Consider the following 27,095-nt stretch of genomic DNA (forward strand, 5'->3'; position numbering starts at 1 on the left):
TTGCGGAAATAATTGTTTTTATTTCTTACTTAAAATCTGTATATACTTATTCCAATATATAGTAGAGTAAATTTCATGGCAAAGGAAAATTTTGTAATAAAAATCAACTGTAACCGTTTTTTAACATATTTTGTTTGGTTACATGTCTATAAATGCACATTAAACTGTCCTGCAGCAGGACAACTAACTAAAAATATATATGTTTTTTACTTTTTTAACTTTGTTATTTTTTCAAAAAATAAATGCAACAATACAGCCTTTCTAAGAGTACATTCACCATCAATTCATTCCGTTTAGTTCAATAAAAATAAAGCAGGATTTTCCAAATATTTCTTCCATAGATTGGAGAAACTAGCCATGGTAACACCATCGATGACACGATGATCAGCTGACCAACTGACACTCATGATATAGGCTTTGACAATTTCATCCTTTTCGTTGAAACGAGGAACCACCTAAAGACCACAAAAAGAAACACATTAACCAAAAGTTAAACTTTTGAGAATTCGCCAAAAACTCACCTTAGTGCGACCCATGGCTCCTATGGACACCTGTGGTGCCATTATACAAGGATGAGTGTACGTACCGCCAATAACACCAATGTTTGACAAAGAGAATGTGCCATCAACAAAATCTTGTGGTGTCAAGGTTCCCTTGCGTCCTTTTTCAATTAACGAATTCAAATCTTTGGCTATTTCAATGATATTCTTCTGCTGAACATTCTTGACATTGGGCACCACCAAGCCCTGTGGAGTGTCAATGGCCACACTAATGTTGTGGGCTCCCTTGTAGATAATCGACTCATTTTCCAAATCCAAGGAACTATTCAAAATGGGATATTTGGTCAAAGCAATGGAGGCGGCTTTAATGCAGAAAGGCATAAAAGTCAATTTACCAATGCCATTTTCAAGGGCCACATCCTTCAATTGATCGCGGAATTGTACCAAACGGGTCATATCGATTTCATCGCTATAGGCGAAATGGGGAATTTTCTAGAGAGAGGAAAAAAAAACATAGCCTACTTTAACTACATTACGAATAATTAGTTGTTGGTGCTACATACCAAAGATTCTGACATTGATTTCAACATAGCTCTGCGTACTCCCTTCAATGGCTCCACGCGATCTGCTGGAACGGGAGCAACCATTTTTCCCACAGCAGCACCACTCTTGGCAGCTATTGTAGGATGAGGCACATTGGTGCCAGGTGGAACCATGCCCAGATATTCCATGACATCTCCCTTCAAAACACGACCATTCTTACCAGTTGGTTTTACCTTAGACAAATCAACTTTGTTTTCCTTGGCAATACGCCGCACGGCCGGTGTGGCCAGAGCTATGTGACGTCCCACATCTTCATCACTAGCGGCAGTTGGTTTTGCTGCTGCTGCAGAGTCCTTTTTATCGGCAACAGCATCTTTGGGTTTTGCTACTTCTTCCTCCGAGTCTGAACTATCCGAACCATCCTCATCTACTTCAAAGTCAAGCAAAGCATGGCCCACCAAAGCTACCTCATCAACTTTGCGATGGAGTTTGACAATTTTACCATCATATCGGCTGGTAATTGTTACGGATGCCTTATCGGATTGTACCTCACAAAGGTTATCGAATTGCTCCACAGTATCTCCGACTTTGACGAACCTTTAAAAAGACACCCTGTTTTAGCATTAAGATTATGAAAGTTGTGTTTAGCTTTACCATTCCTTAACGGTAACTTCACGTATTCCTTCACCAATATCACTGAGATTAAAAGAAATAACTTTATCCAGGCATGGGGTTAGGTGTAAGTTGCGAAATTGTTCGTGAAACGCATTGAACTAAAGAGGAAGGAGAAAAAATATGTTTCATGAGTCTTACAAATTTTGATCATACAAAAATAGCAACGGTTTAAAATTGTACATAAAATAATAAAAGCTTCGTAATATATACCTAAAGTTGTATGAATACTATTAACCACCCATTAACTCCTGATCTTCGATTTCCATTACATATTCTGAGCAGCAAAATGGTCGCTGTTCCACAATAGTAAATGTGTGTTCATAGCCCACGCCCTTAACTCGGACTGCATCGACCCGAAAGGCATAGGGTTAACCAAGTTTTTTGACGGCAGTCCTCTGGCCTTCACTATCAAATCGTCTGCCTTTTCATTCCACCTTACACCGCTATGGCCCGGCACCCAAACGATGCGGATCCTGCCATTCTCAGAGAAGGCGTTAATCTCCTTCTTACTTCTTCTGATGGCCAATTTACTGTCCGTAAAGATGTTCACACTCGACGCCCTCGCGTTAACACCATACCACCTCACGCATTCCGTGATCGACCGGATCTCAGTCTACAGGACCGTATTATGGTCAGGCAGTCTAAAACGGATTTTAGTCACTGGGTTCTCAATGTAGAACCCCATGATCACTCTGTCCTCTAGCTTTGATCCATCTGTGTAGCATGACTTTCCAGATGGAAATACCAGGGTTCCGTCAATTCAAGACTGTGCCACTGGCTATACCAGGGTTCCGTCAATCCAAGACTGTGCCGCTGGCAGCAGTGCCTCGCACTCGACCTCAAGTGTAGTCTCAGGTATCCGATGGGAAACCTCTTCTATTCCTTCTAGGTTTCCTATCGTCGCATCGATTATACCGCAATCTTATGACCTGCTGCTATGCTCTATCCATTTTCCCATCAGCTTAAATCTCATTCTCCCATCAGCTTAAATCTCACACTTAATCTGTATATCAATGGGTCGGATATCTAGAATAGTCTCCAGTGCCCTAGTGGTCATGGTCCTCATCGCTCAGCCTATGCCAAGACAACATGTTCTCTGAACTTGTTGTTCTCTGAATCCTAACGTTGCACTTTTTCTCCATCGCAATGCACCAAACTACTGAGGAGTAAGTAAGTATTGGTCTAATCTCGCTCCTGTACAGCCAATGGACTATCTTCGAATTCAGGCCCCATTTTTAGCTTACGGCCCGTTTACATAGTGTCGAACATCTGTAAGCTTTCTCAGTACGCTCCGGAATGTGACACTTCCAATTCAGTATCCTGTCCGTCTGCATAGTATCCAACATCTGTGAGCCCTCTCGGTATACTCCTGAACGTCACACTTCCAATTCAGTTTCCTGTCGAAGATCACTCCTAGACATTCGATCCTGTTAGATATCGAAATCGTTTTATTGGGGAAACGTGGTGCGTCAAATTGGCCCACCTTCGTCTTCCTCGTGAACAGGCAGATGGCAGTCTTCTCTGGGTTAACGTTGAGGCCCCTAGTTCTATCCCAGTCAGCACCCGTAATAGGTTATTTAAGGTGGTCCGCCATTGGAGTGGCGATAAAATGCCCCCCTGTGGCGAGCCTTGTGCCACTTTCTCCCCTATATTTGCATCATGGGACCCACAATTCATCCATCTATTCCTTAGCATATGGTTTATCCAGTCTCTAAGGACCCGATCCACCCGGTACTTGTCTAAAGATTGCATCAGTGTGTCGGTTCGGACATTGTTAAAAGCATCCTCGATGTCAATGCATACCACCAATGTGTACATCTTGACATCGAAAGATTCTTCTATTTTATACACAACCTCGTGCCGGGCAGTTTCACCGACCTTCCCCTGGCATGCTGTTTGTACTTGAGCATTTCGCTGGATGTCCTACACTTTATCATAGTATCCACGATATGTTCCAGGGTTTTGAGTAGAAAGGACGTAAGGCTTATAGGTCTATATGTCTTTGGTGTGGCATAATTTGCCTTGCTGGGCTTGAGTAGCAGAACACTAGGTGAAAAATTACAGCCCAGTCAAATAAAAATTGCGGTTTCTAGGGGCTCAAGATGTCAAATCGGGAAATCTATTTATATGGCAGCTATATCACGTTGTACACCGATTCATACTTGATGCAATCGTTGGAACGGTGCAAAATTTCGGCAAGAAGTCAAGTCGAAGTGCCAATATATATGGGCGCTGTATTCAAATCTGAACCCATTTGCAGTCCCCAACGACCTACATAAATACGAAGTATCTGTGCAAAATTTCGAGGGGCTAGGTTTAAGCGTTCGACAGCTATCGTGATTTCCCCAAACGGACGGAAGGACAGACGGACGAAATGGCTAGATGGACTTAGAATGTCAAGACGTAAAGCTAGCCGCTTGAAATTTTGTACTGATACTTAGTTTTGATGTAGGTCGTTGGGGATTGCAAATTGGCCATATCGGTTCAGGTTTGGATATAGCTCCCATATAAACCAATCTTCCGGTTTGACTTCTTGAGCCCCTGGAAAACCCAATTTTTGTCCAATTTGGCTAAATGGTTTTTATGACTTCCAAAAACTGTGCCAAGTACAGTCAAAATCGGTATACAACCTGATATAGCTCCCATATATCTCTCTATCCAGCAAAAACAGAATTTTAAAAATAGGACCACAAATAAAGATTTGGTAGCCCCAACAATTTTTCAAAATGCTGAGCTGACCAACTTTAGGGGCCTACCAAGAGGCGCCTGGACAACCTAGGGCTTTTGCACATGATCTCGATAAAACCTCAGCTCTAATAATTTTAAATTTCAAAGTGTTATAATTATCAGTTCTCAAATTGAAAATTTTTATTGGGTTTCTTGATTCCATGCCACTGTGCGGCGGCCGCTCTCCAATCGTTTCCAACAAGCCTGGCTTCAAAATAAAAGCTACTTATTGCAACGAAAACATTTTGGAAGCTGCTTTGGAACCGTGGGCATCCATACATTTCGGTCGTACACCATGGACGCAGAAAAAAGTCTCGGCACTGTCACATAAAGCACGTGTAAACCATAATCATAGCCAAAAAATCATGGCCTACACATAATTTCGACCACACAGTGGCTGTTCAATTCCCCAGATGCAATTCCTTTAGACCATGCTATTTGGGCGAATTTAGAGAGCATTTTAAGGACATAAAAACATGTCATATTACATTCGTGCAGATTAAAACTCGATTATTGAACGACTCAGAGCAATAGTTAAGGCAAATGGTGTTCATAACGATCAAAAGTGAATTGATTCCGCAATTTAAATTATTATCACACATTTTTGTCCTTTGAATCAATAAAAAATATTTAACATAAAACAAGTAAAAGCGCGCTAAGTTCGCCCGGGCCGAATCTTATATACCCTCCACCATGGATCGCATTTGTCAAGTTCTTCAAATGAGTTTTTCAAATAGAAAACACCAGTCATAGAAAATCATCACCTACAAAAATTTCAGGCAATTCAAGTAATAATTGTGCCCCCCAAGAGGCTCAAAAATTCAAACTGGGAGATCGGGTTATATGGCAGCTATATCAGGTTATATACCGATTTAGACCATACTTGGAACAGTTGTTGGAAGTCAAAATAAAACACTTCATGCTAAATTTCGGCCAAATCGGATAAGAATTGCGCCCACTAGAAGCTCAAGAAGTCAAGACCCAAGATCGGCTTATATGGCAGCTATATCAGGTTATGGACCGATTTAAACCATTCTCAGCATAGTTGTTGGAAGCCATAACGAAACACTTCATGCTAAATTTCAGCAAAATCGAATAGAAATTGCGCCCTCTAGAGGCTCAAGAAGTCTAATCTGGAGATCGGTTTATATGGCCGCTATATCAGGTTATGGACTGATTTAAACCATACTTGACACAGTTGTTGAAAGTCAAAATCAAACACTTCATGCAAAATTTCAGCTAAATCGGATGAGAATTGCACCCTCTAGAAGCTCTAGAAGTCAAGACCCAAAGTCGGTTTATATGGCAGCTATATCAGGTTATCAACCGATTTAGACCATACTTGTCACAATTGTTGGAAGAGTGACAGCCAACTTGCGCTCTCTAGAAGCTCAAGAAGTCTAGACTCAAGACAATAAGAATTATTTGTGCAATATTTCATGCGCCTAGCTTTACTCCTTCAATAGTTGGCGTGCTTTCGACAGACGGATGGACGGACATTGCTAGATCAACTTAAAATGTCATGACGATCAAGAACATGTATACTGAGGTGTATGAGGTCTTAGACGCATGAGGTCTTAGACACATATTTCGAGATGTTACAAACGGAATGATGAAATTTGGTGGTGGAGGGTATAAAAATGTGGTCGTTTGTATTGGTAACACTTCGTGTAATATATCCAATCTGTTTGAAAGTTAGTACTTTATAAATTCAAAAATCGCTTATATTTCACAGATTTCACGAATTGCGCATGGACCTTGGTGGAGAAAACCAAAAATTTTGCACAGTTTTTTCAGTTGTATATCAAATGGGGAATTTTTTGACGTATACGTTATGCATTTTTACATCAACCATACGCCACGAATGCTCATGGCTTAAATGCACATAACGAGCAGTGCTGCCGTTTTTGGTAGGTTCCTACCACAATTTGTAGGTTTTACTTCTCTTGGTAGGTTGGTTTTGATAGTTTTTCCAACATTTAAATATCAAATTACTGGAAAAATCGCAGGGTATAACGCAAAATAAATTCATAACGTTAAGAGTGCAGGAAACAAATACTGTTAAACTACGCAAATTCCTAGTAAAAGCACATTTCTGGGTTCAAACATTTAAGTGTGGAAATTGCTTTATCCAAACTCGGCACGGTTGTTCATAGAAATCGGGGCAAAAATACGGATATAAAGGGAGCTGCACTTTAGGCTATAGAGAGATTTAAACAAACCCATGCTTTGAATGACACGTTTTTGTGAAAAACGAGTCGTTTTGCCCTTATGAATTGTAACGGAAAAACGAGTCGTTTTCAGAGCATTATAAAGGGAAACGAGTTGTTTGCTCAAAACAGCTTTGGCCTGAACGTAGTATAAGACATGTCCTCCATTTGTTTCCTTTCAATTCCAATCAGCAAAATACAAAAATTCGATGGGCTTAACACGAGGTATGGCAACTTCCCGAACTTTGTAATAGACATTTCTGATGGACGATTGGGAATATAAATCGGCGAAACTAGTTTATGCATCTTCCTCTATTATTTTAGATCCAATTGGATCTCCTGTATCTTTGGAAGCCATAATTCTGAACTGATTTCTCTAAAATTTTTCAGTTTTATCTATATTAAATTCTCATACTATTTCAATACCCATCTTTAGATTTTAACACTTAAGCAACTGGTCTACAAGCTATATATAAGTTGTCTACAACATGATGTATGATCCAGATCATCCAATTTTACTTTTTTGGCAATGGAGAACTCTATTCTCATACTATGTTCAGACCAAAGTTGTTTTGAGCAAACGACTCGTTTTCTCTTTTAAAATGCTCTGAAAATTACTCGTTTTTCCTTTACAATTTATAAGGGCAAAACAACTCGTTTGCCACAAAAACGAGTCATTCAAAGCATGTGAGTCCATATAAATGCGTATATTGGGCTAAATAAACACAACCCTGAATAATGGCAAAAATAAAAATCGATTTTTTCAAAAAAAAAAAACAAGTAAAAGGGCGTTAAGTTCGGCCGGGCCAAACTTTGGATACCCACCACCTCTGGTATATATATACCTTTCATACCTTATGTCCCATTTCATACCTTATGTAGCATAACCATATACGACACGGATGTCGAAGAGCCTAACATAAGTCACTGTGTCAAATTTCAGTGGCATCGGATTATAAATGCGCCTTTTATGGGGCAAAGACTTTAAATCGAGATATCGGTCTACCTTGCAGCTATATTCAAATGGGGACCGATTTGGGCCATAATGCAGAGGTATGTTAAGGGGTTTAACTTAACTCACTGTCCCAAATCTCAGCAAAATCGGATAATAAATGTGGATTTTATGGCCCTAAGACCCTAAATCGGAGGATCGGTCTATATGGCAGCTATATCCAAATTTGAACCGATCTGAGCGAAATTAGCGAAGGATGTCGAAGGGTCTAACACAATTCTCTGCCCTAAATTTCAGCAAAATCGGATAGTAAATGTGGCTTTTATGGGCCTAAGACCCTAAATCGGAGGATCGGTCTCTATGGTAGCTATATCCAATCTGAACCGATCTGAGCCAAATTGACGAAGGATGTCGATGGGCCTAACACAACTCACTGTCCCAAATTTCAGCAAAATCGGATAATAAATGTGGCTTTTATGGGCCTTAGACCCTAAATCGGTCAATCGGTCTATATGGGGGCTATATCAAGATATGGTCCGATTTAGCCCATCTTCCTGCTTATGGATAAAAAAAAGAATCTGTGCAAAGTTTCAGCTCAATATCTCTATTTTTGAAGACTGTAGCGTGATTTCAACAGACGACGGACACACGGACAGACATGTCTAGATCGTCTTAGATTTTTACGCTGATCAAGAATATATATACTTTATAGGGTCGGAAATGGATATTTCGATGTGTTGCAAACGGAAAGACAAAATGAATATACCCCCATCCTTCGGTGGTGGGTATAAAAATTATAAAATCAATAAAATTGTACAGATAAAGCAAAAAAAAAATAAATCTTAACAATAGTGCATCGTAACATTAATGCTGAAGTGTGAAAAAGTGCAATTTCCAAAACATCTCAACTTGTGTGAACGGTTGAGATGTTTTTCAAAACGACATAAGCAAAACGAGTAAATGTTGACCAGGGATCCGGAGCGGGTACCTTTTTTCGCTCCGCTCCAACCACCGCTTCGACAATTTTTTTTTCGCTCCGCTTCTTTGGATTTAAATTGACTTTTTCAATTTTCTTCATATACACATCGTCATAGGGCAAGTCATATACTAATTTTGTCAATGCATTCACAACACCAAGCAATTTTCAACTCCGATATTTTTGATCGTCTACATCGGACTGTTTCTTTATAAAACGCCCATATAAACTTATCTACCGCATTGATTTCTTGAGCATCTACAGGGCGTAATTGTCATCCGGTGTGGCTGAAATTTCCCAAACCGGTTTCTTTTATAACCTGTAACATTCTTTTAAAGCATATTTTAAATTGGTCTATCATCGTATATAGTTCCCATAAAACCAATCTCCCGATTGCAATCTTTGAAGCCCTAGAGGTCCTATAGACCAAGTATGGTCTAAACCAGTCTATAAACTGATAAAACTCCCATATAATCCGATCTCCCGATTTTACTTCCCAAGCCTCTAGAGAGCGCAATTATTATTCTATTCGACTAAAATATTTCTCCTAATGATTTCTTCCATAAGCTCCAACATCCATGCCAAGTACGGTCGGAATCCGTCCCTATTGCTCCCACATAAACGTTACTTCTTTAGCATATACCTGAAGCAATTCCTAACCAAATTTATAATAAACAACAAGCAAAAAAAAGCATTAAGTTCGGCCGTGCTGAACTATGGATACCCCCCACCATGGATTTATTTATTATCCTATTTTATTTGAAACCCACTATATCTATATAAATGTCCACGTATAGGGTGATTTTAATCATGTTCAGATTTTAAATGAGAACTTTATGGCTTAGGATTACAGATCGGCCCATTTACCAGCTATATGCAAATATAGGCTGATACGGGCCATGCGCTATTTGGATACCGAGTGGCCTAGTGCAACTCCATGTTCCAAATTTATAGCAAAATATGGTCTGATCTGGAACAAATTTGGTTCGGCCAAATGGGAAGTTTAGTCCAACTTACTGTTCTAAATTTCAGCGAAATAGGGAAATACGGTTTTTTATGAGATTAAGACCCTAAATCGGCAAACCGGGCTATATGGCAGCTATATATAAATTTAGTCCGATCTGGACAAATTTCAGTTCAAACAAAAAAGCGCCTAAACCAAAACACTATCTCAAATTTCAGCGAAATCACGTAATAAATGGGGCATTTATCGGCTTAAACCCCCAATTCAGCAAATCGTATATGACACCTATACCCTAACATGTACCAACCTGGACCATATTCGGAGGTCGACCGTCATAATTAAACTCACCGTTCCAAATTTTATCGAGACCTGATAATAAAAGCGCAAAAATCCTTAATAGGCAAATTGGTCTATAAGTCAACTATATCTGGTCCGATCTGGACTATACTCGTTCCGTTTGTCAATAGGCCAAATAAAACTCACTGTTCCTAATTTCAATACAACCGAGTGGTAAGTGCGCCTGTAATGGGCTTAAGATCCAAAATCGGTAGCACGGTCTATATGGCAGCTATATCTAATTATCGCCCGATATGGGGCATATTCCGTTCAGTTATCGGGGGACCTAGTGAAATCGGACAATAAAAGATAAGCTTAAGACTCTAAACCGGGAGATCAGTCTATAAGGCAGCTATATCTAAATATAGTTCGATTTTACTCATTCAAAAACATAACCTACGTATAGACAAAATACGGCTCTGTGCCAGACTTTAGCTCAGTATCTCAATTTTTGAATGACATAGCGTGACTACAACAGACGGACGGACAGACACATGGACATCGTTAAATCGTCTTGGAATTTTAAGATGATCCAGAATATACATATATACTTTGTGGGGTCAAAAATGAATATTTCTATGTGTTGCAAACGAAATGATTCAATTAATATACCCCTTATAGTACGGTGGAGGATGTAAAAATCCACGGAGTTTGTTGCTTGATCCTTTTTAGTTTCTGTCTATAAAGAGAAACCGTGCAAAGAACCTGACAAATGCGATCAATAGTGGATGATATACAAGATTCGGTACGACCGAACTTAGCTCGTTTTTACTTGTTTTGACTTTAAGACGAAACCTTTTATAATTGGTAATAAATCGGGTCTCAAATTTATTTCCGTGTTAATTTAATAATTTAAAATTTTTGATCCAATTCGTCAAAATAACAAGTTCGTTAACCAAAAAATGTGTATTTGAAAGGTTTTTAATTTGGCGGAGCGGAGCGGATTTTGTGATTGGAAATCGCTCCAGGTTCTAAAAATGGAGAAAAAGTGCAACATACAGCAGGTTCAAAGAACATGTTGTCTTGGCATAGGCGGAGCGATAAGGACCACGCCCACTAGGGTACTAGAGACTATTCTAGTCCGACCCATTGACATACAGATTAAGTGTGAGGCAGCTACTGCGGCTATGAGACTTAAGGCGATGGGAAAATCTATTGAGGATGGGAGCAGCTCATACCATCGCAGTTAATCGAGGCGACGATAGGAAACCTGGATGGAAGGGAAGAGGTTTCCGAACGGATACCTGAAATGAGCCTTGAAATCCAGTGCGAGACACTGCTGCCATCGGCACAGTCTTGGATTGATGGAACCCTAGTTTTGCCATCTGGAAGATCATGTTACACGGATGGATCAAAGCTAGAGGACAGAGTGGACTGGGGATCTACATTGAGAATCCAGGGACTGAGATCTGTTTTATCTTGCAGGCGAAAATCCGGGCGATCACGGAATGCGTGAAGTGGTGTGCTGCTAACGCGATGACGTCGAGTCTGAACATCTTTAGCGACAGTAAAATTGCCATAAGGGCAATAACAACCAGGACGGTAAGGTCACGAACAGTCTTTCAGTGTAAGATGGAGATTAGCGTCTTCTCTGAGGATGGCAAAATCTGCCTCTTTTGGGTGCCGGGCCATAACGGCGTAAGGGGGAATGAAAGGGCAGATGATTTGGCGGTGAATGCCAGAGGACTGCCGTCAGTAAACTTCGTTAACCCGAAGCCTTTCGGGTCGACGCAGGCCGAGTTAAGGGAGTGGGCGACGAATGCGCATGCAAAACACGCATGAAACAGCGAAACGGTCGGTAGGACGAGGAAAATACTATGGGGGGATCCAGATCTTGGGAAGACGAGGCTATTACTGAAAGGAAGTAAGACGGAGGTCAGTATAGCTATTGGTATCATAACGGGACACAATAGGACTAAGAGCTAACTTATGTAAAATAGGTGCGGCAAGTGATTTTATGTGTAAGGCATGCGGGTAAGATGATGGACGTTAGAGCATTTCCTTTGTTATTGCTGTTATTGCCCGGCTTTCGCGTATAACAGATACCGGCACTTAGGTGGGAACACTATACCAGATATGAACCATCTTAGGTGAGTGGCATGGAAAACAATTAAGGATTTTGTAAGTAGCACGGAATTTCTAACTTAGATTTTCTTTTTGGAGGTTACTTTTTTAGTGTATTTAGAACGCACAACAAGCCGATTACTTGCTTAGGTGTATGTCCCTAGTGGCATGGGGCGGATTAATACCTCTTTTCAGCCTAACCTAAGTTCAAATATTGAAAATTTGTGCCACCTACAGTCCTGGTTTCTAAAATCCATACAAACTAATTTCAAATTTTATACCGGGTTGCCTGAAGAGCACAATTTTTATCAGATTTTAATAAAATGTTGCATTTTCATTTGTGAATTCCATCTAGATTTCAAATTCTTCGTCCCTTAATGTAGTGGCCTACATTAGCGCATAGGTTAGTATATCCTCATTTGAAATCTGAGAAAATATCACTTTTGTTTGTGACATTTGTAAGAGTTCGCCAATGTAGAACTTATCAACGATGAAGTATCGCTCAGCGTAATGTCATTTGGAAAAACCAGTTTTCTTATCATTAAGCTTAAAATTGTCACCCTAGAGTTGCTTATTGGGATAGCCTCCATAAAAAGTAGAAAAATAAAGTAATCTTTCTAGTTCCATTTTCAACTAAACCTGATCTATTATATAAAAGTCAAGGTGTGTTTGCATGTTTGTTTATTTAGACTCGAAACCGGCTGAACCAATTTTTTGAACATTTTCACAGTGTCTGGGAGGAATAATAAGTCAATAACTCCACTCCAACTGAAAAACGGCACGATCGAGATAATATGGGACTCAGATGAAAGGTTCGTCCGAATGGGGTTGCTCCCCTTTAAAAATCGTCCTCCCCGAAAAACCCCAAGCCGATGGGAAAAAAATGAGACGCAAATCAAATATATTTGGGAGTAGAATAAAAAAATTAAATCCAAATTTGGGGCCAAGTCTCAGGTTCTAGCTCACCCCAAAAATCCCCAAAATGGACATGTACACCATAGGGGACAATATAGGACTTAAATGAAAAGTATTTGGGAGTAGAATACGTAACTTATGTCACAATTAGGATCAATTCCAAAATGCTCTCATACCCAAATGCATATGCAAACTGATCGGGGCAATATGGGACTCAAATGAAAAGTATTTGAGAGTAAAATTCTCATATTGTTAACAAATTTGGGGCCAAGTCTTAAGGGGGCCTCCCAAACTCAAAAAACCCCAAATCTTGTTGTTTGGTTTTTCTATTCAAAATAGAAGCAAAGGATAAAAATCCATTGGCCTAAGCTGGACGTCAATCCAAAAGCAAATGAAACAATTTTATGCCCAAAATAAAAAGTGGCGCAAAAACGGATGAATGCACGAACAGCACATCGTGAAATATGTAGCTGTAATATGCTCATATTGAAAGGTTATTCTATGGCAATCGACGATTGTCTGGAGAACAAGTCTGGCTCTTTATGTGTTGCTGATGGTAGATGACTTTATGAGATTTTGGCTGTTGATTTTAAATTTAAAATCTTAATCTAACCATATCTGTCTGTCCGTCTGTTAAAATCACAATGGCAGTCGAACGAACGAAGCTAGCCACTTGATATCTTGCAAAGATAGTTGTTTTCGATGTACAGCGGTCAAAAAAAGTATTCATCATTCAATGTTTTTTTTTTAATAAGTCTACAAAAGACAATTGGAATAAAAACATATTAAACTAATGATGCAGTAGTGCTTGTGTGATATATATGTACACAATTTCATTGTTTTTAAAGAAAAAAATAGTATTTATTGGAACAAAAAGGGCCATTTTACAGCTGAACACAAAAAATTAAACAAAAAAAGTATTCATCATTGCAAAAAAACAAAAAAATAAATAACATAATTTAAAAAAATTAATACTTTGTTTTTCGACCACCGCGTCTTATAACTTATTTTAAACGGTTTGACATCGATTGGACTAATTTAGCGGTTATATTTTGGTCTATATAAGTCCATTCCTCCATTATCACCTGTTGCATTTGACTCTTGCTCGAAAAATTGCGCGTTCTCAATTTGCGTTCGAGATGTTCCCAAAGATGTTCAATTGGGTTCAAGTCGGGACTTTGAGGAGGAGTTTTAATGACTTTGGGGCAGTTATACAGCATCCACATCTTGGTATTTAAAGCAGAATGTTTGGGGTCAATATCTTGATAATATTGAAAGTTATTACCAAGCCCAAGTTTTACAGCACTATCTTTTAAATTCCTCTTTAAAATGTCAATGTAATACTTATGATCCATTACTCCATTAATAATTTCAAGATCAAGATCCCTCTCCTGAAGCCGCCATACACCCCCAAACCATTAAACCACCTCCACCATGTTTTACAGTAGCAACTGTGTTTCGTTCTTCAAGCTCTGTATTTGGTACACTATGACCTTTCCATCGCACCCAAAAAGATTAAACTTGCTCTCGTCTGCAAAAATGACTGTTTTCCAAAATGATTCGGGCTGTTTTACATACATTTTTGCGAAGTTTAGCCTTTTCACTCGGTTTATTTTATTTATAAAGGGTTTCTTACGTGCAGTTCTTCCTCTGTAACTATGCCTTTTGAGTGTATTTCGAATTGTTTGTGTAGTAACTTCCTTCCCTAAATATTCCATAGTGTTTTTACGAAGAATGGTCGCATTTGTCTTCGGAGTTTTCTGAACTTGCCGCACTAGCCAACGCACATCTCCAACTGAAAGTGCTTTTGGTCGACCAGATCTTGGTTTATTGTCAACAGTTTTCGTTTCTGTCCACTTTCTGATGATGGATTGTATAGTAGATCGTGGTCTATTTAATATTTCACTGATAGTTTTTTGAGTTAAACCATTCCTGTGGTGTTTTATTATCAAAACTTTTACCTCATCAGAAACCTCGTTTTGCTTACGACCCATTTTGACAAAAACTATATTTTCAATGAAATTAAATATTTGCTGTCAAGGGCAAAGCCTCCTTTACTAAATAAAACAGAAAAGGGGGATTCCCAAATAATATTTGAATTTGACTTTGATGATAGCACATCAATGATGAATACTTTTTTTGTTCTGTTTTTGGTGTTATTATATAAAATTGCATTTTTTGCGCTAATTAAATTTATTTTTTGAATTTATTTTAAAACATATTACGAAAAATAAACTATTGCATAAAACTGCATTATTTGTTTACTTTAAATTTTCTTCAATTACCCAAAATAAGTGAATTTATTATCAATTTTGCTAATGATAAATACTTTTTTTGACCGCTGTAGGTCGTTGGGATTGCATATGTCATGCATGCAAGCAATTGCCTTATCGGTTTAGATATGGATATAGGTCACATATAAACCGATCCAACAATATGACTTTTTGACCGGCGCATGAAATCTGAGGGCGCAATTTTTATCCAATTTGGCTGCAGTTTAGCACAAGGACTTCTCCTGAGACCTGCAATATACGCGACAAGTAAACAGAGAGAAAAGATGACTGCAAATTTAAGATTTTTTCTTGCTGGAGGGATTTTAGCAATGATTACGAGCAAAATAACCAAATTTTCGAAATAAAGATGTTATTCGCTTTGAATTTCGTTCGCTGATTGATTATTATTTTACTTCACAGATTACTGCTCATTTATTATTTTTTGAAAAAAAAACTTTTTTAAACTTAGTATCTTTATTTAAAAAAATCAACATTCATTTAAAGACGCTCCTATTTGGAAGGGTTTTCTGTGCCTTTAACTAAGGTACAGCATTGACATTCCCCAAAGTAAATTTCCTAACCTTCAACGACATTTTTACCTTCATTAAAAGATTTGGGTTTTTAATAAGTTTAGGGTCTTAAACTATCATTTGAGATAAAAAAAAATCCTTAATATGAAGTAAAATCCTTTCACCAAAGGAAATGTTTCCTTAAAAGGTTCGAAAATTGGTCATCGTTGTATTTATTAAGTTTGTGATCTTTTCGTACAATGATTTCTGCCTCGGTTTCCAATATAGATAAAGCTCTTCTATAGATATAGATTCCCTGTAAGCCGATCTCGGAATTGTACTTCTTGACCCTTGGAGGGATTAATCCGATTCGACTAAAACACAATAATTTCTGCTAGGACCCCAAAAATGAATGCCAAATATGGTATAAATTGGTCCATTACCTGATATAGCTCCCGTATAAACCTATCTTTTGATTTGATTTCCTGAGCTACTATAGGAAGTAATTCTTATCAATTTATTGCTTGACTTCCCATTATCCTTTTTTAGTTTCTGCCTATAAAGGAAAACCGTGACCACTGCGATCCATGGTGGAGGGTTTCGTTTTTAACGAACCTTTTAAGAACGTTTTTACTTTTTTGCTACTAGGGCGCACACAATGGACCTAAAGTCCTCGAATGAAGCCACTAGCAACCAACCTTTTTATAACCACCACCATAGGATGGGGGTATACTAATCTAATCATTCCGTTAGTAACACCTCTAAATATTCCTCTAAGGCCCCATAAAGTATATATATTCTTGATCGTCTCATCGTTCTGAATCGATGTAGCCATATTCGTCCGTCCGTTCGTCTGTCGAAATCACGATAGCGGTCAAACGCGTAGAGCTAGCCGCTTGAAATTTTGCACAGGCTTAATATCAATGTAGATCGTTGGGGATTGCAAATGGGCCATATCGGTTCAGATGTAGATATAGTTCCCATTTAAACCGATCTTCAGATTTGACTTCTTAAGCCCTTATAAGCAATTTTTGTCCGATTTGACTGAATTTTTTCATGTAGTGTTCCGTTATGACTTCCAACAACTGTGTCAACTACGGTTCAAATCGGTCCATAACCTGATATAGCTCCCATATAAACCGATCTCCCGACTTCTTGGGTCCCTGAAAGCAGCAATTTTTGTCTGATTTGGCTGAAATATGGCACGTAGTGCTTTGTTATGACTTCCAACAACTGTGCTAGGTACGGTCCAAATCAGTCTATAACTTGATATTGCTCCCATATAAACCAATCGCCCGATTTGACTTCTTGTCAACTGTGCCAAGTACGGCTTGTTAGAGCTCAAGAAGTTAAATCGGAAGTTTGGGTTTATGTGGGAGTCATTGATCGATTCGGACCGTACTAGGCACAACTGATGTAAGTCATAACAAAACACCACATGTTAAATATCAGCCAAATCGGGTGAAAATTGCGGCTCCCAGGGGCTCAAGAAGTCAAATTGGGAGATCAGTTTATATCGGAGATATGTGTAAATCCGAACCGATATGGCCCAATTGCAATCCCCAACGATCTACATCAATATTGAGTATCTGTGCAAAATTTCAAGTGGCTAGCTCTACTCGTTCGACCCCTATCGTGATTTCGACAGACGGACGGACATCGCTAGATCGACTCAGAACGTCAAGACGTTCTTAGACGATATTTCGAGGTGTTACAAACGGAATGACTAGATTAGTATGCCCTCATCCTATGGTGGTGGGTATAAAAATGGCACCTCAATGTGTTACAACCGGAATGCCAACATGAAAATACCCCCCGCCGAAGCACCGTAGAGTGAAACAGGGAGTTCCCCCCAAGGTGGGGTGATATCTCCAGAACTGTTTAACCTCTTCCTATCCTCCATTCCACCCCTCCAGATGGAATAGCGATCGTATCATATGCGGACGATTATACGATCATGGCATCAGGCCCCCCACCCATTGTTGACATCTGCGATAGGTTGAACGTCTACCTCAACGAACTTGCCTCATGCAAGAAATTTGAAGATATTTGCCACCAAATCTTCAGCCACATTGTGCACTACAAATACGCTTGAGGTGAATACTTAGCTGACTGTGATCACTGATCGATGGAGAAATTATTCCGACCATCAAGTGTCCCAAAATACTTGGCGTCACATTTGACAGCTCTAACACATTCTCCCCACATGCCACAGCAATTTGCGATAAAGTCAAAAGTAAAAACAAGGTCCTCAAGTCACTTGCTGGCAGCACTTGGCGTGCGGACAAAAAAACTTTGTTGACCACGTACAAAGCAATTGGCCGGTCTGTGGTAATTTATGCAGCGCCAGTGTGGTCTCGTCAACTTTGTGACACGCAGTGGAATAATATTTAGATCTGCCACAATGCCGCCCTCCGCACTGCGACGGACTGTCTCCTTAGTTCTCATGTGGACCACCTCCATCAGGAGACAAAGATCCTAGCAGTGCGAAGACATTACTACATACTGTCTAAGCAATTGGGCTGTTAAAGCAGAGCCCATCCAAATCATCATCTCGTGGATAGATACCCATCGCCCAGAAGCCTTAAGGTGGATCTACATGATCTAGAGCGTGAGGATCAGCGTTACAAGAGAGAACCTCTAGATCAAGCGGCATATCAAGCAGGTCTTGACAACATTCATGCAGACACAGTAGCAGATGCGGTAAATGGCTACCGGGTGAATGTAGTCCTTGGAGAACGACCGCCTTCCATTGCACCTGAAGAAATTGACCTCCCCCGGCAAACTAGTGTAGTTCTGGCTCAATTACGTTCCGGCAGATGCAGCCGCCTCAACTCCTACAAGGTAAGGATTGATGCTACGTACAAGATGGATGTGCCGATGGTAACCAGGGACCGCATGATACACGTCACCTGTTTAACTGCTCAGCCAGACCCACCGACTCGGACCCAGACGTACCCCATCTTAGTCGCAGAGTTCCTGGGCCTTGACACTCAAGCAGACAGAATCAAGCAGACGAAAGATAGAACACAACAAACTGCTACAACAACAACAACAACCCCCGTCCTATGGGGGTATAATTGAAGTTTGTATTTTAGGCTACCAGTCTAAATTTGATACAATTCGTTTTAAATCGTTTCATTTTTAGGTAATTGTTGAATGTATATACCCTCCCACAAAATCTTAGTGGAAAGGTGTATAAGGTTCGGCAAGGCTGAACTTCACGCCTTTATATCTGTTACTTGTTTAATACCTAGTAAACACATACATAGTTTTCTCTTTGCGAGTTTTTCATAATAAAAACTAACAAAAAAAAAACTATTTTCATTACATTCTCTCCTTTACACAAGCTTTTATATCTGCATTAAAATGCTTGCATATTACATACCACATTAGAATGGGGAAATTTCAGAGAGACAAAGAGAAAGAGGGAGAGAGCGCACTTGCGATCCCAACACTCACGAGAGTTTGTTTTGGCAAGGCAAAATGTCTTTGATAGCCGCAAAACATGTGGAGCCGTTTTCAATTATCGTTCGATTTGTTTTGGTTTTTTGGCATGAATGGGACGGCAGACGACAGCAAGACACACACACACACACTCTTACTGAATGACAGTTCTCATACTCAGCAGCAGCAGCAGTAGGCAAGATTGTATGTTGTGCGAAATGTCAGATTTATTTCTTTTTTTTATATTGTACGCTTTTTCTCCGTGCTGTCGTTCTCAGTGGGGCTATTGCGAACATATGAAAAAACTTATTGCACAATTATGTAATAAAAATTAGTATAGGCAATAATTGATGTTTTTCCAGTAAAAAACTCTTATTTTGCTATTTTTCTATTAAGTAGATATTGAACAATGGATATTGAAGAACACTTATTGATTTACTTTGGCAAAGTTGTTGTTATTCAGTTGACGTGGTAAGTATTTTTTTAGAATTGCTGCGGCACTACCGTTTCTCAAGATATAGGCGGACATTTTAGTGAGATTACTTTTTTATATTTTTTAACAACTTTATTAACTTTACGCGGCTGCGTTTTAAAGGCTTCTCTTATTTATTTAACCGTTTTTCTTTCCTAATTATCCAACCGAATAATATCTTGAGAGGAAAACGTGTCCGTCAAAGTTAAGAAAGCGTACGCAACTAAACTTGAAATACACCAGCAACGCAATGTTCTGCTTCGTGTTCTCTCATTCTATTTATTTTACATAAACTTTTACCTACCCACTAAAGTTTGTCTCTCAGATACTTTTGACGTTTTTTTTTCTTTTAGGGGAATGGGGAATGTAACAAATGAACGCAGATCAGATGATTGAAGAACAACTGGCGTTTTTGTTTACCTGTATCAAGAGACCAAAGTGTTTTTATTTAATAAATGAAATATTCGGCAAAGCAAAGGTTGTTAGTTTAGAAAAGTATTGCCTTAAAATTGTAATGGCTTTTATCTTCAACATAGCCCACCCAAACATGTCACTTTGGCATAGAGTGCCAGCCGGCAACGAAGCACTTTGTATGTATGCTACCAAGGTTATAGTGATAACTATTAAATTTATAGAAAACTAGCTGAACCGGGTCCGCTCCACTGCCCCTTCTTTTACTTTATTTGGAACAAAATTATCCTTAAAATATTTATTTTTGACAATTAAAGAGCTTTTAGTGAAATACCATGCTTCGAAAATAGTATTTGTATGAATATCGCTTAGCTAACAGTTAAACAATTTAAATGCCTTGATCTGAATCCCATATGATCTTTACTGATTTATGAATTCGCTCAACGGGTTTAGGGTCATTTGAGTTTGAATGTTAGATGAGAAATTTTATTGAGCCCGATATTCTCATGGGGATTATGGGAGTAAGAAGGCTCCCAGGGTGGCGGTTGGTGGGTTTAGGGGGTGTTGTGGACCCCCAGAAACGTGGTCCCGAAAGTGGGTATAAATTTCGTGATCTTCTCCGAAATACCTTTCATTTGAGTTCCATATTGCCTTGACGCGTAAATATATATATCCAATTTATGGGTGTTTTCAAGGTGAGTTGGTCCCCAGATACTTGGGCCCGAAAAAAATATCCGCATCGTGCTCTTCTCTCAAATACCATTTATTTTAACCCCATATTACCATTGGCCCCGAAATTATTTATCATATTCGTTCTGTAATCTCAAATACCTATCATTTTGTCGCTAAATTTGTACTCTTGGGGATGGGGCGGTGCCCCAAATACATGGTCCCTCATTTGGATATCAGATTCGTATTCTATTCCCAAAAACCTTTACTTGAGCCCCATATTACGATGGTCAATAAATAATTGCTGTTTGTGGGGTGTTTTTGGGAAGGGGTAGACCCCCAGAAAATTTGTCCCGAAAATGGGTATCAATTTCGTGCTCTACTCCCCAATACTTTTCATTTGAGTCCGTCATGGACCTGGTCGGTATATATGTCCGATTTAGGCGGTTTTGGGGAGTGGGTGGTCTCCCAAACACTGAGCCCTGAAAATAAATCAGCATCGAGCTCTTCTCTCAATATCATTTATTTCGTTTTCTTATCTCAAATACCTTTCATTTAAATCCCTTATTGCAAAAGTCAGCAAATATGTCCACTTTGTGGAGAGCACCAATCTTTGTATTCTACTCTAAAGTACCTCTTACTTGAGCCCCATGTTGCAATCGTCAGCAAATACTTTCTATTTGGGTGGTGTTATGGCGTGATATCAGATTCTTGGGGTACTTCCAAAGACCTTTCGATTGAGCCCCATATTGCTATGCTCGTAATTTGTGCTCCTTGGGGGGTGTTTTTGGGGAGTGGCGGCCCCCAAAATACTTGGTTCCACATTTGGATATTATATTCGTATCCTACACTCAAATACCTTCTATTTGAGCCCCATATTGCGGTGGTCAGAAAATAAGTCCGTTTGGGGGTGTTTTTAGGGAGGATGTTTATCGTTAACGCAGATCAGTCTAGCAATTTTACAAGGATTATTTCTCTCAAACACTCAAAGTATTACCTCGATTTTGCAAAGACAAACACAGAGACGGTTTGAAATACTTTTAAACCTATAGGGATGTCGAAAACGACTTTGTAAGTCAACAAAAATATGATATGTATCGCTCTGTAACCATTGGGTCTTTTCCAGGTTTTGGTGCAGTGTCTATATCTGGTCTATGATGAAGTATCTTGTATGCGATGGGAAGAAGTCTGATTCCTTTGTAGTTGGCTTTTGTATGGGATATAGTATGATAGGATTCCAATCATCGGGTATGCTTTTTTTAGCCAGATACCGTTTCCTCATTGCCGTGTCATCCCCAGCCTTAAATTGTTCAGCTGCTACGTAGATCCATTGCATCTAAATCTATCAAGATTTGCTTCTTCTAGTGTACATAGGTCCTAACTGAAAATCCAACCATACTTGGCATGTTCATATATTAGAAGTCACTGGTCAAAATTGTGGATAAATCAATCAAAAACCACTGCTGATAATTTTTTCCGATGTTCTCGCCAGGCTTTTAACGTCATATGCGGACATGCTAAACTCTGCGCTACGGTGGCCTGCAGCCAATTAGTCTTTTAATCTTCGTCGTAAAGTCCCATCGGAGGCTAATTGTGACGTATGTACATACATATGTCAGAAAACTTATTGACCTTTTTCTTGTATGCACCTATCCGTATGTCCGACACGGGATAGCAGTGAGCAGCACACAGGCGGCTACTGGGCGCGTCCACAGGTTGCGAATAGTGGGATGCTCCATACGGAGTAGCTGCAACGTCAGTCGCGGACAATCAGCGGTATCGAGCGGAGAGTCAGTGAGAGGCATGGTGGCACCGGATCTTGCTCAAATACTTAGCAATCCCATTGCAGCCGGTTCTACGTACCGGATTGACCCGATGATATTCTTTATCGGCAAGGGCTGCAGCCTCAGAGTATGACACACTGCTACAACAACAACAAATACTGAGTGCCTATGATGCTCGATGTCACAAGGCAAGTTGTTGGCGCCTACAAATAACCAATGGTCACTCTGCTCCCTCGGCGATCGGTCCTTTCAACCGGAACTGCTTGCTCACCTACAGGAGCTTGTCGAGGATCGCCACCTCGTTTCCCCTACCAAGAAGCTCGCACAGCGAGGGTTCACTGATTTCTTACCGCGATCAGCCCTTAATAGCCATTCCTGGATCACCGTGTATCCTCTCCAGTGCCTTTAGAACAGCGAAGACCTGCGCTCGAAATACATTTGGAAGCCTAAATGATTCCCTGATTCTAAGAAACTCAATGAAGACTCCTGCTCCAATGCCCCATCAAGATCCATTCGTACACACAGAAGCAACCAGGAAAGGCGAGGTACCTGCAAGCAAGACATCTTTTTCGGGAAAAAGAAGTACAACATAGGCTTTGCATGTATAGTGTATGTCAGGCACTAAAATTTCAGTGTGTCCAAGCCAGAGCTGCGGCGTCGACAAGAGTCGAGTTTTTGAGGCCGGAGTCGAAGTCGGAATCTATTGAGTCGGAGTTTGGTTCGGAGTTGATCACGCTAGCCGCGACTCCGAACCACTCTCCGACTCCGGCTTAGTACTCGTGGGCTAGACTCCGCAGCCCAGATTCAAACGAAACGATAAATTAAGTACAACCCCATCCTATGGTGGAGGATATGAAAATGTCATATATTGGGTTGCCCAAAAAGTAATTGCGGATTTTTTAAAAGAAAGTAAATGCATTTTTAATAAGGCTTAGAATGAACTTTAATCAAATATACTTTTTTTACACTTTTTTTCTAAAGCAAGCTAAAAGTAACAGCTGATAACTGACAGAAGAAAGAACGCAATTACAGAGTCACAAGCTGTGAAAAAATTTGTCAACGCCGACTATTTGAAAAATCCGCAATTACTTTTTGGGCAACCCAATACATATGCCTATTGATTTTAAATAACTGAATTGTCACTTATCAGAAAATTTTGAAACTAACATCCATAAACCAATAGCTTGGACATGGCCAAACCAACCACCATCAAAGAAGCTCTAACAAAATGGGAGGAGCGCACTAAAGAAGATTCTACCAAGGCTACTGATATTGGATTACAATTCCAATATCTACCCATAGAGAAAATGGACGGTACACTAGGGACACTGATCGAATGTCGCAAATTAAGTTTGTCATCGAATATGATTGAAAAAATCAACGGCATCGGCAATATGAAAAATTTGAAAATTCTTTCCCTAGCAAGAAATCGTTTAAAAACTTTAAATGGAATTGTAAGACGACGTCAAGTTAGTGTAACGGAAGCATCTTTATTGTACATTATCTTCAATTAAAGGAACCCTTAGCAAATACTCTGGAGGAATTGTGGGTTAGCTATAATCTGATTGAGAAATTAAAACCCATTGAATCTATGAAAGCTTTGAAAGTTCTATATATATCTCAAAATTCCATAAAAGATTGGTCCGAATTCAATCGTATGGGGGCTGCTCCTAAGTTAGAGAATATATCGTTCATTGGCAATCCTTTATATGAATCTATGGATGAAGCAACATTTCGCTCTGAGGCTATAAGACGTTTGCCAAATCTTAAGCAATTGGACAGTGAACCAGTTATAAGAGGGGATTAAATATATAACTCTTGTATATATCTTTTATTTTATTTTCCTATGCCTGTGCGCATATGTAACGAAATTTATATGATAAAGAACTTTGGTAATATTAATATCATTTATCACGTCTCCATTACTTCTTCTGCCGCTGTTGACGATGTTGTGGTACTTATAGGTGAAGCGCCTTTTGATTCCTCGGTATTTTTCTTGAACCTTTGCAACATGTTATGTGAAACCAAATCCAATTTTAGGTGTTGAACATTTATGGCACTGCCATCCCAATCCATTAGGGATTTAAATTTGACGGGATCACAAAGATTCAGCAACTCTAAAATGTTCAGAAAAGTAGATATGGTTAAGTAAAACTTTTGGTACAAAATTACGACGGGCGTGGCGCTGGGCTCCACCTCCTTGTAGAGCTTTACTTGACTGAATAACTAACTAATGTTGCCAGCGATCAGCTGAGGTTTTGCCAAGATTCAAACATTGACACTTAGCGTCATAGGAAACATGCTGATCTGCGTGGGTTGGCTCCTTCTAAATCTCTAACAAATTGTACTCACCCATTCCACCTGCTTTATATTCGTTTGTTTCCTTTTCCAAAGTAATGCGTATAACATCTTGACGTGCTGCATGTTGATTTGCTCTATTCTTGCTTATCGACTGTTTTAAGGCAATCTGTTCAAGTTCTTCATCGAAACGTTTTAAATATAATTGTATGAGTTGCTCGAATTCCTCAGGTGACAATGGCTGTTTTCGGCCCTCTTCAATGTGTTCCAAAAACCAAGTTAACTTCTCACCCATTATGTTTGATTTGATGGCATGTCCCATTCGTTGTTTGTGTTTGTTGTTTTGACGTCGGGCCTTTTTACTCAAAGCTTTAGTTTTACGACTGTTGGGATGTTTACATTTTTCCAATTCTTTTCGTAGATTAGTCTAAAATATATGAATAATAATTAAAATATTAAGATATACTCGAAAATTAGATTAGTTTGTGTTTACCATTTTGTCGATTTGTCGAGCCTTTTGCCTTTATTTTTCACGTGCACGTTTGTTTTTGTTTTGGACTAAAGTGACATTTGAGACGGTATGAAATACCAAAGCCACCACAGAACTTAATTGAACGGTTTTAGCATATATGTGTACTGTATATACGAAGAAGTTAAAAACAACTGGGTGCCTTAAAGCTGAGTACTCTGCTTTTCGTAAGGAAAATGAAAAAAAAAAAAAAACAGCAAAGTGGCAACACTTGAAACCAAAAACAAGAGCTTGTCATTAAACCCTAGAACTCACTTCGACGTTTCACCCAGGATTCCGGATCCAGTCTATGGTCCGGTTTATGCAGATAAATCTCTAGCATTGTAAGACCGCTTCGGCGGCACTAAAGGCCCTTCTGATGGCAGGAGGATTTGACGTGGTTATTATCCAGGAACCAGGGGTGTGTGGAGGAATGGCTCGTGGACCATGAATTCCTGGATTTTAACTACACAAGGGTACGGGGAATGGCAGGTAGAGAGCATGTATTCTTGCAAAGAGTAGTCTTAATGTTTTCCTTTTTCTGTCGCTAAGCACTGAAGGCTCAGTATTAGTAGGCAGTCTTGAAATTAATAAGTTTCATTACTGCCTGGCTTGTCTATACATGGCACACGACTCAGAGATGCCGCCTTCAAGTCTTAAGTTGCTTGTTGACGCCTCTTCTGCATTGAAAAAGAACCCCATTGTAGAAAGGAATGCAAATGCACATCACCAGATATGGGGAAGTTCGGTTATCAATGAAATAAGCTGCAATATGGCGATTTGCAATAAAAGGAATAAACCGTCCCTTATTACCAGGAACAGGCAGGAAGTACTAGATATTAGCATTGTATCGAAAGATATAAGCTGAAGTATACGACTATGAAATGTGGTAGGACCACATCTCTGATTATCGTTATTTTAGTTTCAGCCTTGAAGAAAATATTATAGAAGTGGCCCCTCGGCTTAACAGAAGAAAGTCGGATTGGGATAAATTTGGGCACGTATTCTGCACATCTATCCCTTCTAGAACAGAAAAGGGAGAAGAAACTGCGTACGATATAGACATAATGATCAAGCGGATCACGAAGGCCCTGAATGACTAGCTTGGGTCAGCATGTCCCAATGCCAACCCAAGGGGCAACAGCGACCGCCATGGTGGACCCCAGAGCTGGTTGGTCTAAGGAAGGACTGCAGAAAACTGGTTACTAGGCTCAGTGAGATATACTTAGCTTGTATCAGCATATCGTATATACTTGTGGGATGGAGGGACACAAAGGTTATTTTCATTCCAAAAACAAGAAAACCATACCACACGAAGGCGAAAATCTTTCGCCTTTGTGTGGTTAAGATCCCTGGAGATCGCCTATCCCGGCAACAGCATACGCATAGTAAGGGCAAGTCCACTGAAACAGCCATTCACGACCTAGTCGGCAACTTTCAGTCTGCTAGCATGTTTTCCGATCAGACAGTGACCTGTCATGAAGGACACAATGACTGAGAAGTCCGTTCTAGCCAGTGAAAGTAAAGCGGTAGACCTCATTAAGTCCAGAATTAACATATAATTTTGTTACCAGCCATTTCGCTTCTGAATTGTTGCGAAAATCCGTCGGATTTCGTAATAATTGAATAGTCATTTACTAGGCCTTAGCGAAAAAAGCATTTAAGGTGGAGTTACATACTACGCGCTAAGTTAAACAATTTTTACCTTTAACGCCTAACAACACTACTTCGCGCATGGAACACAGAATGATGAACGAGTTCAATCGTCAAAGTTGAAAATTCTAAAACTTTTGCGCGTTGCCACTTTAACCTAACCTATGTCTTACAATAGAATGCAGCATATTTTGCAATCAAAAGGCGAA

The 27,095-nt window shown here is 39.5% G+C and overlaps 3 protein-coding genes and 1 long non-coding RNA gene across 4 annotated transcripts; 2 read left to right on the forward strand and 2 right to left on the reverse strand.

Annotated features, from left to right (window-relative positions):
* On the reverse strand, positions 1 to 19,805 carry LOC106090070 (lipoamide acyltransferase component of branched-chain alpha-keto acid dehydrogenase complex, mitochondrial). The gene is made up of 5 exons (XM_013256141.2): positions 19,531 to 19,805; positions 1,698 to 1,816; positions 1,064 to 1,640; positions 522 to 992; positions 1 to 455 (listed from the first exon to the last, which is right to left on the reverse strand). Exons 1-5 carry the CDS (start codon positions 19,618 to 19,620, stop codon positions 294 to 296), a joined length of 1,419 nt encoding a protein of 472 aa, XP_013111595.2. The 5' UTR covers positions 19,621 to 19,805; the 3' UTR covers positions 1 to 293.
* A 120-nt stretch (positions 19,806 to 19,925) lies between these two features.
* LOC131997152 (uncharacterized) lies at positions 19,926 to 20,321 on the forward strand. The gene is made up of 2 exons (XR_009398093.1): positions 19,926 to 20,041; positions 20,100 to 20,321. It is a non-coding gene; the product is annotated as an uncharacterized LOC131997152 (long non-coding RNA).
* A 3,244-nt stretch (positions 20,322 to 23,565) lies between these two features.
* Positions 23,566 to 24,334, forward strand: LOC106094846 (dynein axonemal light chain 1). Its single transcript, XM_013262083.2, has 2 exons — positions 23,566 to 23,881; positions 23,944 to 24,334. The coding sequence occupies exons 1-2, from the start codon at positions 23,618 to 23,620 to the stop codon at positions 24,232 to 24,234; spliced, it is 555 nt and encodes a 184-aa protein (XP_013117537.2). The 5' UTR covers positions 23,566 to 23,617; the 3' UTR covers positions 24,235 to 24,334.
* Positions 24,240 to 25,317, reverse strand: LOC106090066 (translation machinery-associated protein 16 homolog). Its single transcript, XM_013256122.2, has 3 exons — positions 25,219 to 25,317; positions 24,780 to 25,152; positions 24,240 to 24,544 (listed from the first exon to the last, which is right to left on the reverse strand). Exons 1-3 carry the CDS (start codon positions 25,219 to 25,221, stop codon positions 24,339 to 24,341), a joined length of 582 nt encoding a protein of 193 aa, XP_013111576.2. The 5' UTR covers positions 25,222 to 25,317; the 3' UTR covers positions 24,240 to 24,338.
* Positions 25,318 to 27,095: the final 1,778 nt, after the last annotated feature.

This window comes from Stomoxys calcitrans, chromosome 4 (genome assembly GCF_963082655.1).
Source record: "Stomoxys calcitrans chromosome 4, idStoCalc2.1, whole genome shotgun sequence".
Lineage (NCBI taxonomy): Eukaryota > Metazoa > Arthropoda > Insecta > Diptera > Muscidae > Stomoxys > Stomoxys calcitrans.